Source organism: Anopheles maculipalpis, chromosome 3RL, assembly GCF_943734695.1.
Source record: "Anopheles maculipalpis chromosome 3RL, idAnoMacuDA_375_x, whole genome shotgun sequence".
NCBI classification, from domain to species: domain Eukaryota; kingdom Metazoa; phylum Arthropoda; class Insecta; order Diptera; family Culicidae; genus Anopheles; species Anopheles maculipalpis.
Genome location: NC_064872.1, coordinates 78650696 through 78663862, shown reverse-complemented (window position 1 = coordinate 78663862; position 13167 = coordinate 78650696). Strand labels below are relative to the sequence as shown.

At 42.7% G+C, this 13167-nt stretch overlaps 1 protein-coding gene across 2 annotated transcripts; it reads right to left on the bottom strand.

The window, feature by feature from the left end:
• Positions 1-112: 112 nt before the first annotated feature.
• LOC126561911 (ceramide transfer protein) lies at positions 113-12525 on the bottom strand. Of its 2 annotated transcripts, XM_050218279.1 has the most exons (8): positions 12292-12525; positions 11713-12011; positions 11412-11642; positions 11269-11329; positions 1791-1907; positions 1149-1706; positions 395-530; positions 113-277 (listed from the first exon to the last, which is right to left on the bottom strand). In XM_050218279.1, the coding sequence occupies exons 1-8, from the start codon at positions 12523-12525 to the stop codon at positions 150-152; spliced, it is 1764 nt and encodes a 587-aa protein (XP_050074236.1). In that variant the 3' UTR covers positions 113-149. The 2 variants fall into 2 exon arrangements, with proteins under 2 accessions (XP_050074236.1, XP_050074237.1); XM_050218280.1 differs by lacking the exons at positions 11269-11329; positions 11412-11642; positions 11713-12011; positions 12292-12525 and adding an exon at positions 5029-5088.
• Positions 12526-13167: the final 642 nt, after the last annotated feature.

Here is a 13167-nt window from a genome sequence, read left to right as displayed (position 1 = left end):
GTTGATTGCGTTCTTTTTTCTTTTTTTGTTTCTGTATGTATGTGTACATATGTATAACAACATCTAGATTTCCTTAAATGCTAAGAAAACATATCATAATAGTAAACAAAAAAAACAATCAAGCCAACCACCTATCCTGGGCGAAGATTCTAATACATGATCGGTTTTGCTTTACATTGATCAACAACGTAACCGGTGAAACGCTTAAGGAACTTTGGATATTCTTTCTTATAGATAGCGCGCAGCACGGTTGCTGGGGCCCAGCCGCCAGGATTTACTGTTTCATGGGAGAAAAGGAGAAAAAATGGACACACATATATAATTAGCTGGGGTAGAAAAGTGGACCAAATGCTTCAATGGAGTTGAAGCAATCAGTGAAAAAATGATGCTATACCAGTGGAGCAGTAGGTAATTTTGCAGGTCAGATCGTCTCGTGTTGCCGTTTTGCTGTCCTTGCCCGGTGGCAGGTAGGTCTGGCATACTAATATCACCGTTAGATAGATTCGTACACATTTGCCTTGGTTAGCGGGCTGAAAGATGGAAGCATTCGAAATAATCAAGCAATTACCAACGTTGCTCAGGTGTTTACAGAGTATCCCGAGAATTTTTGACGCTTTCCCATGGTCAAATATGTCCGTTTTCTCCCCAAGATTTTTTGACGTTTTCCTTATGTTTAGACCTCGTCCAGCAGTTGTTTTGTCTTTGATTTTCCATAGATTTTTAATTCGAATGTGCATTAGTGATAGTTTGAAGTTGAATTACAAGCAGGAATATTAAATAAAAAATTATAAAAGTTAAAAAAACTAACTCCGGTATATTCCTAATATCGATAAAAACGTGATTGGATAACGTCGATGCAAAATAATAGCTTTCTTACGCCAGTAGATCGCATCATTCCATAACACATTCCAACGCAACGATAGGTGCATTTTTATATAACGAAACAGATGTCCAAAGCAGATAAAATCAAAACACTTTACGGAAGAGTGCACAAGATACGCGAACCAGATTAACACACATAAAAATAAACCCACCCACCCATATGAGACACTGAAATCCCACAATAGCACAACGCACGCTATGTGGCAATTATAACATGTAACCAACGATCACACAAAATATAGACCACGAACTAAACAACAACTTACCGGATACTCTTCGTTCTGATTGGAATGATTGCACACGATCCACACATCATTCGCACCGGCATCCACATTATCGGTGATTCGGCGCATGTGCGACCAAAACAGGGCATCCCGCTGGCTGGCGGGCCAGATTCGCTTGTACGTCTGCAGAAAAACGAGCGTGTCCGGTGCAACGTTATCCACTATCTGTACATCCTCCAGCGTCGTTTCCCAATCATTCCGGTACGCCGGATCGAAGAAGTAATGGCACATTTCGCGAGCAGTCACACCCTTTACCACGTGGCAAGATTTTAGCGGATCAATCACCATACCGTCGACCTCCTCCTCCCGCCGGTACATCTTCATTTCACCCTCGTCCGCAAACAGTTGCCAACCGTTCCCATCCTCGCCGACACCTTGTCGGGCTTGCGTTAGCTGCTCCGTACAGATTCGATCAATTTCTGGCCACAGTTTGTGACTCTTCGCTTGGGCACCGGTACCGAAATCTTCCGACAGTTGCGGTATCTCGTCCTCCGTTTCGGCGTTCGGGCTGTGCAGCGAACTGACGGTGCTTATCTGCGACTGGACATTTTTGGGGAGAGAAAAATTGGGGGAACATTAGTAACATATCGTACGTCAGCCTTAAATAGACATGTTTTGCATTACCTGTTGCGATTGGTACTTCAGTCGAACGCGCAGCTGACGATCCTCCTCGATCTTATCCAATCCCGTTTCGACCGCATCGAAGAACTCATCCTCCGGGATAGTCGAATGAGGCCCTTCCTAAGTGAGTTGCGAACAGATAAAGCAAACATCAAGTCATTAGTAATGTTAGGGAGATCATGCAAACTACATTTGAGTTCCCATTGTAATATCAACTTTTGTTGTACTAACTAACTAAGAAACGATAAAGATTCAAAAATAATTCATCACAATTTTGCAAACAGCATCATCCAACAAGAATCTCACAACTTTTCTTGTTCTCGACTAACAAATGAGTCACCCTTATGTGCCGAGCGTCTGCCGGATCTAATTGTTTAATCATATCGACGCATCTGCACATTCTTTACACAGCTAGTCTCCATATCTCGGCCCGAAGAAATGCTACAGTGAATTAAGCATTCATCGCACAGTAGCGCCCAGACTCAATCCCACAGCAAAAAGAATGTTTCCTTTTTTGTCCCCGAAACCTGCAACCATGAAATTTCTATTTCATCTGGGACGAAGCGAAAATATTAATACACTAATCGCTTTCATAACCGGGCGCACGTTTTTTCGGTGACGACATCGATCGTCCAAGCATGGGCATGAATCGCGTGGACGCATTCGTCATTGGCGAAGTGACGAGCAAACGAGGAATATTAAATACTAACCAAAGCTTAAAAAATTTAAGAGCTGATAGTAGGTTTTATTTTTCTTCCATGTTAGACTCAAATTCTTTAAACAGAAACACATAAGACATGAGTGATTTAACACGGATCCTGATCTTGAGAGGGCTTCCTTCGTATAACCCTGTCAATCAATTAGCTTCACTTTGGAAGGATATATCAGCAGCGAACTAATCACCAAAAATTATCTTCACATAAACCTTCAACACGAAATGCAAAGCGAACGCGGTTCAACAGTTCGGACGCTACTAATTAATCAATTCTTTAGCCTGACGCTAGCCTTGTATGCCCCTCTGTCAAATTGAGGATGATTTTCTGTCAAAATACCCTCTCCTAATGCTAAACAAAACGTTTCGAACGGCAACGCGTCTAGTGCAAAAGTTAGTCGCTACACTGTCCAGTAGACTTCTACCAAAATGTGACCATCGAAGCGATCTATCCGGTGTGTCACTCACGCACATCGCACCGGGCCGGGTGATAGTTGCACGTTTGCTTTCCGGATGATCTTCCGAATATGCTTCAGTGGCTTCGATGTCACGAGGATTGCCAGTAAAGTGCTCCACCACCATTGGCAGAGAAAACGCAACACCGTTTGATGACCTTAGCCTTGGCTTGATTTTTTGGAGACCGACACATTTATTTATTGGTTGCGTTTTTTTAAAGATATCGCACACCGAAAGCAAGAAGTGACGTTTTGCATATCATTCCAAGTTCCGGACCACCGAATGCCAGTAAAGTGAACTTGAATAATATTACTTGGTTCTGTTGAATCGTTAACAGGTTTCTGATAGTCGGTTTGAATGGGTCCTTAAGATATTTTCTTTGAAGATAAGTCTTGAAGCTAGCATTACGACCAGGCCGTTCTTTACGCATTGAAATATGATGAAATTACGTATTTGCAGCACAAACATTTAGTTTACGACAATCCTCTAAAACATAGAATTTCCGTCAAAAATACATTAGCTCAAGGTTCATCATTGAAATTCCAAACATAAACAATTGCATAAGGCGCATGTAAAGAGGATCAACAATACGTGGAGTACATATGGACGATCATGACGGAAGCTACATAAAATACACAACACTTGGACAGTTTAGCATTCTAAACGTCTCAATCCATTTTATGGTATTTTTTTATATTTTCAACAGTTAACGAGGTTCAAACAAATATGACGTTTTGAAAAATTTGTGAGCTTGGAAGGACCAATTCAACAACATTTTACGAGAATAATAGCTAACAATAGACTGATTAAAATATGTTTTTCCCTAATATTACTCATAAAAATTAGAACAGAGTCTTTTGATGATCACAAATCGTTCGATCCCTTCGAATTCTTATTAATCATTTGCTGTTATGAACTATAGAGATCTTGACGCGTCATTTGCTAGACCCGCAACTATATAATGAGTCCCTTGTACATTGCACAACGATCTTGAGCAAAACTAGCTCCACAACTGCTATGCAATTCCAACTCAAAATTCGTGGAAATTAAATTGAAGAAATTACGAAGTTTTTGAAGATATCTCGTGACAATGGCCTGGTAGTATTGGTATGATTTCAAATTTTGAATTATTTTAAATCCAATATTCTTTAATTTCTTCAAAAGGGCAGCGATACAGCCCTCGCTCACTCCCGTTTCTTTACATGATTTCCCTACGAAAAAAACACCCATTAACGCACATTAACAGAAGACATATGAGAGGAACGAAAAATCATTGCCAGGGTAATATCAACACGCGCGGTTAAACGCACCGGATAAAAAGCTAAACAAAAGAAACCGAAGCTCGCAATAAACAACGCAACCGCACTTGATCGGGGCCTTCCTTTTTCGTCAAAATCGAGATCGAATTTACATTTTAGACACTGTTATCGTACGCTATCCGAAACAGTCAGCAAGTGTATTGAGCCAAATGGCAATGGCGGGCAAATAAAATTGACCGACCAAAGCCAACAGACACATCGTCACCGGACTGAACCTTAATGGATACCCCGCACGACGCCAACTGGGCCAGGGTTACGGGTGGGCCACAGTTGTCGAAAACAATTGTTTACATTTTGGTAAAGACATGTTCGATTTCTTCCCTCGTCCGGGGCGGGTATCGGCAGTGAATGGATCATAATTTTGTAGCAAAAAGGGTAATGGCATGTTTCGATACGCTGTGAAGTCATAAGTAATGATTGGCGGTGATCATTTCGGGCCAGCGGAACCTTTCATCATTGTTAAGTGACATAGATGCCGAATATTTGACCTGGAGAACGTTAAGTCTCTAATCTTGCCCGATGCAAGATTAGAAATACGAGTGGTATTACTATTACTATAGCGTAAACTATTTTTTGAGACACATTTTGTAAAAGAAATTCACATGTCGACATAAAACCTGACAGTTCGCGCAGTTCACAGTCGAAGACAAACCTTGTGAAAGTCCTTGTCTTTGTTTATGTAATAAGTAGCTAACAGATGTTCACCGTTGACTTTGTCAACATTCATAATTTACACTCTAAATAAAACACCTACTATTTCCTTCCTCAGAAGCCCTTTAAACAATCGAGCCGTTGTCAGCGAAGGCATGTTTCGCACGAGTTGCAGCCGAGCTTCCACTTGCAAACTTTTCCAAACAATCGACACACCACGATCACCACGATCTGCACTTAAATATTCGCAAATTGTTGCAACAACTTTACAACTTCACTCTCGGATGATCAGGTTACACACTTGATAATTTGGTGAGGGGTTCGACCCCGACTGATAAATGTTACGACGAGAAAGAGATTGGTTTTGGGTAAAAGTTTTCCCAAACACGTTTCGGCGTACCCGTGCCCGAAAGGTACCCGGCCTTGGAAGTTTTGGCAAAGAGACACACGTATCGTCGTCGATAATCGAGCGGGAAACTGCACTTTACAATGCGGAGCATGCGGATTGGAATAGTACAAGAAGACACTAAACACGCAATAATAACGGTCCCGGGTCTGATTTGGAAGACTTTGAACAGCGAATTCACGGTTTGGAGAGAGAGCTTTCAAGCCTGTCTGTTCCGCACGACGGTACGATCGAAAGTGACAGTGGGGTATCGTAACAACAACCAGCGGTTGACGCGCTTGGCTTGGTGACGGAGTTGCTGTTGCGTCGCTCTGCCCAAACAACTACTTCACAGCGCGAACAAGCGAGATCGTCGGCATGTTGTGGCGGCACCAGGGCAGATTAGGCAGACCGTTCGAAGAGTTCGGGAAGTTTAGCATTGTCGTATGCCACTTGGCACGGGCTGAGACGCATTCCATTTGGTGCCGATGGTTTATACAGATCTCTTAAGTGGGGCAACGGCCGATTATTACAACAGTGCGTTACATTCGAGCAACCACGAAAATGTATTGATTTATCATTAGCAATTTCTTTCTCATTAAAGAATTGTGATATATTTTGATAATTCAACCATCAAAATGTTTACATATCAAGATTTTTAACATAGTCTAGCGTAAAACTTCCAATTATCCGTTATATAATTAATGAAGCACCAGAAAACGCTCAATCAACTACGCTCCCACGAACTGATCTCCAAATGAAATCGGAAAATGAATTTCCCTGGACATAACTCGATTACTTAAGCTAGGCCGTCCGCCTCTTGCTACGAATCTTAACCGAACGAAGACTTCCCACTTTCATCATGATTCTTTAATTTCCTTTTATTCTTGGAAGCGTATGTAAGTTTGCACCAGTTTGTGTTGCTTACCTAAGAATAGCTACCTAACCTAAAAATTTCTTCAAGTTTTGTAGGAGACCCACAGCAAATTTGCAAAAGAAATTTGTTTAATAATAACAGCTCAACAACATTCAACTACACTAGCAGCAGGCGATGTAAACACAATTGTAAACAATTCGGCATGCATCTTGCACAATAAATCGTACCAGCCAGCTTCACTTTCATTACAACCGTCGTCTCGGTAGCAGCAGCAGGCGTGTGTCCAATCGTACGACGCGCCCCCTTTTTTCGTACTGTAAAACATCCATTAGCCGGTGCAGATTTGGCCGGTGCTTGCCTGTGTTCGGTGTAGTTCGGTTGTAAAGCAATTAGATCCGCGAGCGCGCGCGCGCGTTAAAGTACGGTTGGCTTGCAGGTCGGTTTTTATGACAAAAGTATCAATCAACAGTTCACCCAACCTTTAATAAGTTTTATTACAACAGAAAGGAAGAAAAGCTTGGACACTGTATTGAAGGATAGCTCGCCACACGCGAATTGGATGTTGGGAAATGATATAAACTCATTGACCAATTGTAATTACGCTACTGAAATATGTTTCCCCGCTGTGTGGAATCGAATACTGAAGTGACCATTGGGTAGTAGGTAACATACAATGGATATTCTTTCTGCCAGAATGATCAGTATATAAAGTCTTTGAAATGATCATACAATCGTTAAGAAAAGGAGTAGATCAAGATAAATTTGAAATTTGGTATCCGACGGTATAATAAAAAACGATAACAAAAGAAAATGATAATAACCTATCGTATGAGTTCTACGGTGATATAAGACCACTCATAATTGATACTATCAAAAACGAAAGTATGATTACTAAATCGAAATACTCAATCTCCTCACAAAAAATAAGTCTTTGGCTTACTTCTGCATGGATGCCATCCAGCAACAAAATTGCGTAACGTTTGTTTATAACCCGAAATCGACGGGTAGGTAACAAAAACGGGGAAAAAGATTGAGAAAATGAATGTATTAACGCGTCCGTATTATAGCGTATTATAGCGAGATGTGCCAAGCAGCAAGCCGGCAGACCCCGACAACAGAGAGACAGAGAGCAAACAATAGGGGACACAACCATCCAGCCAGCAACTGCTGGATTGTGTCCCACCGCCATCGTGAGATAAACGAACTTTGGGACACACGTACGTATCGCGTTCAAGGTTGCAGCAATATTGTGTATGTGGTGGCATGCTTTTTCCTTCCCATTTCATGGCAGGAGGAGATGGGAAATGGTTGCTGGATTCCTCTCGAACTCATTCGATCGCGATCACGACCAGCGGTGGAAAGGGGCGATGTAATAAAGGGCGCCGACTTGACCTAGGCTACCGATCAGAGTTATGCGGACCAGTGTGGCAAATTGGGAAACCGTTTGCAAAAAAGCAGCAAATTACCTACGGTTCGTTATTATGATGCGCTAAAGCATTTTCACGAAAGTTCCATCTCTACTTTAACATGTAAGCATGTATAAATAAAAAAGGCGAGTTTTGCACACTGGAAAAATCGAGCAAAACAAGTAGATGTAAAACACTACGAAACAATTATCCAACATATCTTACTTTGACCTACATTGCGCCTGTTTCGAAATCCTTTCACTTTCAAAAGATGACCAGATGGATTTCGGGACAAGTTGTTCCTTGAAGTCAGGGAATTGTACGATAACTTCTGTTATGAGATATTATCATAATATGAATATTTTATATAAATTATACATAAATATTTCAAAAAATTCTTCTTAAATTTGAGAGCCTTTCAATAAAAAATGCTGCCTGAAGTTCCACTGCTAGGACATATTTCACGGAAGTTTACTGATATTTGATATTTGACTAAATCACGCCGGCCATCGAATGGCTTACTAGACTGCCGATACCACATAGTTGAAAAGTCAGAATTTGATTCCCAGACCTGCCGTCTGGACTTTGTCAGAGATAACAAGACCAATAGGTCCTAGATTCTTCTCATCAAGTCCCTTTAACTTGTGGTGCATATTATGATCTTACAATAGTGTTGGTTTGTCAGTCTCTGGTACCTTTAAATATTTCTATTTTTTGTTTACAAGAGATAAGATGTTTCAAAAACCTTTCAACGATGGTCAACAAAAGCTTCACAATCTCAAACTTTGTTGGTCATGGGAAGAGCTGATAATACGAACAAATATTTAAACGTGGTGCTTCTACTTTTTTCGTTAATTACAATTGAATCATCTGATAACGTAAAACACACGATGTAAAAGATAATACAGAAAGTTTAATGCATGCATGCATAGGAAACTGGCACGTTAGGTTAAGTTAGGTTAGGTTAGGAAAGCACAAGACAGACACTGGACAACAGGGTGGCGACGTTAAATATTTCATGTAACCTAAAAGCTCAAGGAACTGCTTCAAAAACCGCGAAAAAAAACAATCAACAATGCATAATTCATTTCTATGTGTGCCTCACTTTATTGCATCCACAAACGAGCTACTGAGGAACTTCCGACACCTTCCAACCGATTCCTCAACAGCCGACAATTGTGGAACGAATGCTTCAAAACTTAGTTATGTTCGAAACTAGCCCAAAACCGAACAATCTAAAGGCGGGACATGCTAGAGATGCCACTGACACGGGAAGAGTGATCGAACTATTAGACATTCCAACCCAAAACTACCCTTAAGCGCAACAGCATACACACATTTACACTGAAAAACCCCAACCCCGCACGACGTGGATTACGCGTGCGACCCCATGCGTCCAGCGACCGCGAGACCAAACCCAACGAAAGCGAAACGAGGCTACGAGCGTTAGGTGAATTTTAAGTTTGACGGTCATCGATCGCCTTACGATCGTACGATAGCAGCGGCGGCGCATCAACCGAGATGACAAACAGGTTTGGTTCGGTTGTTCAGAGTGCAATTCCAAAACCCGTATTTACGATTGAAAAATCCATCCAGTGAGTAGCAAACGTTTTTCCACATTCCCAAAAAGTGGGTGGGTGCAAAGAAAGGGCAACATCTAGGGCGTGAGTTCTCCTCCGAAACACACACATTATCGATTGCTTAAAAAATTACCCTTCGGCATGCGTTGGCCCATAACCGGGAACCATGACCTATAATCTGGGAACAGGTTTCCGTTAGGTCGACGAACAGTGTGCGTTCATTTCCGATGATGCTCTTGATGACGCGCGTGCCATCGCCCTTCGACGTTGTATGCAAGAGTCGAAAACAATTCACACCCCAACATAAACGCCCGCCCGGTTTGGTGACAATAACAGCAAGAAGGGGGGAAAACGTACCAATGCATTGCGCATTTGCTTCATCGTTGGCCACTGTTAAGCTAACGAAAGCACAGTGTTTCGGTACGGGGGCTCAGGGTTAATTGTGTGTTCAGCTTTTATCGCACCCCGGAGGACCCGTTTCGCTTATCGGGTGACGCGCATACTTAAGTAAGACTATGACTGGTAACGTTTTTCAGGGGTTTGACTTAATCGCGAACAAACCTTTTGGCAGTCCGATCTTCACTGAACTCGTCTCTGAAACGGCTGACTCACAAACGGTACAGGGTCAAAGCCGTTGAAGGGTAAGAAATAGGTGAGAAAATTCCCAATTACATTCCGCTGGTAGTACGCGGTGCACCTACGAAGCACGTAAATGTGGTTAAATTTATGTAAAAAGATTAAAACGATGATTGGAAGGTCGTAAAAGAAGGGTTTATCGTTGTGTTCCTGAGAAATTGAGCAATTCAGCGAGTATTAAACTCAATCGAACAAGACGATAAGCCATATCTAGTGTCGATTTGAACTTGAACATTCAAACGGTAAATTGCTTATTTGGCTATTGAATGCCACCGAAGCGCCATGCTAAAAAAGGTACTTTTTTCTCCCCATCTCGTACGGGAAAGAGATTTACCTACGTAAATGTGCCCTTCAGTCGAGTATGCTTAACGTGCCATGGGTTGAAAAATAACAACAACAAAAAATCAATTACTGATCAGCGAATGGTGTGGCAAAAATAAGCCGTTAATACGTGTACGTAACTACAGTTCATTCCATCTTAAATGTGACACCTGACCATTTTTACTATCTACGGGATTCTTGGCCTGCTGCAGCAAACCTCTAAATCGCTCACAGTCTAGTAATGTTCCCTACGAATCCAATATCGCAACCTTCTCGGTGGACGTATTAACGCCAACACTCTATCTCAAAACCTGGGACTAATACGCCTTTTCGGTCCTAGTGGACGGTCTTGAAGACTTTACGCACTGGCTCGTTTTAGAGTGCCTGGAGAATCCAATTCTCTGCAGGATCGTAAGATCACCGAACAGCTCGTTACGCTAAGCAGACTGTTCCTTTTCTACATATAGGGGGCCAAACATTCTGCTGAACAATTTCCACTCCATCGCGGTTAAAAGGAATTTGTCACATTCAAACATGTTTCAGTAGGGCGTATGTGAGTCCTATTAGTTGGGTGAAGTCCCTGCTTCATTCGTCGCTTCTAGTGACGAGTATATTCTCATTTCTGTGGAAGTCGGGTCAATGTTAATATTTTTATTTAAATATGCGAGGTGTTCCTGCTCCTGGTGTTTCTGCTGTAAACATACGTTCATGGAGTGCTTGTGATGATGATCACGGGAAAATAGTTTTTAAGAATCTTGTTACCGTGACTGTGAGTGTTGAAATTATTCAATTTCATTTTTAAACTCTCAAAAAAATTGAATCATTGATCCGCAAAAGCAAAATCTCGTGAAGAATACCGTTGAACAGTAGGAATAAAATTCCATTGATAATGGGTCAAACAACACACCATCAGAGGAGGTCCAACATACGATATCGCCGCTTATCAGTTCGCTCTAAAGCAACAAATTGAACGCCTCGTCGTGAATGCTGTTGAATCACACACACGCCATCCGCTTCTGTCTGGAACACGTTGCAACACCGCTATCGCAAAACGTGCCTCATTTTTGTTCCACCCACCAGCAGCGAATGAGTAATGGAACAACAAAACAGTCCCACCAGGAAAATCGTCACCACTTACCTCTAAATCTGGACCAGGAATAACAGAGTTTCTATTCTTCGACAGCTCATCTTTACAAGCTCTGCAAACAAATAAATGAGAAGCAATATTGTTACACGTGTTCAACTTGCTTTCAACTCGGCTTTTCCACCAGACACACCCACCTGTACAATTCTTCCGCCTTTCTTCGCCGTTCCTGTTCCTTTTCGAGCCGTTTTTTGAAGCTTTCCTCCTTCTGCGAGATAATATCGTGGCAGTGCTGCAGCGTAATGAGCACGCCGGCAGTCGTTTCGCGGAACGTTATTGCTTCACCGCGGAAATCTATCGGTTTCAGCCCGTCACCCAAATCGAGCGGCGGTTGATCTTCGTTTTTGGCGTGGAGAGCGTCAAAGTAGCTGCGGAAAGTACAAGCGGAATATTATTTGTAAGATTTAATGATTTCATACGTAGAGCAGACCATCTTACCGCTGCAGTGTGTCGATCTGTCCGTAAAGGATATCGCGAAAGGTTTCTATTTCGTGCAGCTTCTCTCGCAGTCCGCGACTAACTCGCTTCAGACTGCTACCGCTGGCCGTGGACAGAGTGTTCGATTGCAGTGAAATTGTGCTTCCGTGGCGCCTTAAGCTAACCGTTTCTGGGATATCCGTTTTGTACGACTGTAGTACCTCGATCCAATTCCCCTTGTCTTCCGGTGTTTCGGCACGCAGATACCAAACGTTTTGGCCGATCGCCACATCGAACCGGCATTCGTCGAATTCGTGAGACTGTGAAATAATGCGGAGAACAAATAAAAAGAAGAGAAGAATTATTTCATCGTCCACGATTACATCCTCCACAGAAGAAGATCGTCCGCGCGGACGTGTGTCAGGGGGTTAATAGAGTCAATTGCATTCGGCGATAAATATTCCATCTACGATGCTCGACCAACGTTGTAATCAGTAAGAATTTTCGGTGACTTGCAACAGCCAATGCCCGTTCAACCTTTATCGGTTTCGATGCGGTCGAGGTCAGCCCGATCGTACGACCAATTGCACTTTGACTCACCTTTATCGTTGCCTTCTGCAAGCTGATCGCACCGCGACATCCAAAATCACTGTCCTGTTCACTTTTGTAGTACGACAGCGTCCCATCCTTCAGCACGATAAAGCGCGGCTGCCAGCCGTGTATGTAGTTTGTCCACTTGCTCAAATAACCCTGCAGCTCCAGGCTCCGCAAGTTCAGTTCTACCTCTGAGTCATCACTGTTGGAATTGTTCTGCCCGTAGTAATCGTCGGCCATCGTTCAGTACAATGCGTCCCAGGCTATAGCGGTACAGAGCGGTTTTCACGCAGCTTTTCCCCACAAACACACACTCGCTCGATTCGCACTGCGCTTCGTTGGCCAAGACTTTCGCCAAAAAAGATCCAGCAGCCCCCAAAACACCTAGCTTTCCACAGCCAACTTTCTCTCACGGTCTGTGTTTTGTGTACGCTAGCCCGCACACCACTATCAGTAATGCCAACCCTGGGCGCCTTCCTTCGCTACTGCTGCTGCTACTGCTCGTTAGTTACGCGGTACGCCCGGCCAGTGCAAATAGCAGAAACAAAACAAAAACGTTTACCGAATCGGGCTTTGCTCACTCGGCGTTGGTAGAGGCAGGAGCAACGGCACTATGCGGACTGTTTTTCTTACTTTTCGAAGGGTAAACTTTTCGGTAACCCGCAAATCGGTTTCACACGGTTTGATGTGCTGGCAAACACATCTGGACCGTATTGGCTAGCAATAATTTGCGTGAAGATTAGATTCTGCGGTATTATTATTGTTTAGAAGTTTCCACCTTGCTTTTAACGACAGCCGCTGACAGTTGGCAGTGGAAAACTGAACGAAAACATCAACGGTGTCAAACATTTAACGAAAAGAATTGTTTTCGACAGCACTATG

Bases quoted from the DNA above. Each gene is read 5' to 3' on its own strand.
- LOC126561911 (XM_050218279.1), bottom strand. From the start codon at position 12,525: ATGGCCGACGATTACTACGGGCAGAACAATTCCAACAGTGATGACTCA. The intron at 12,012-12,291 runs GTGAGTCAAAGT...ATTATTTCACAG, and splicing joins TGCAGAAGGCAACGATAAAG to TCTCACGAATTCGACGAATG. The intron at 11,643-11,712 runs GTAAGATGGTCT...TACTTTCCGCAG, and splicing joins CAGATCGACACACTGCAGCG to CTACTTTGACGCTCTCCACG.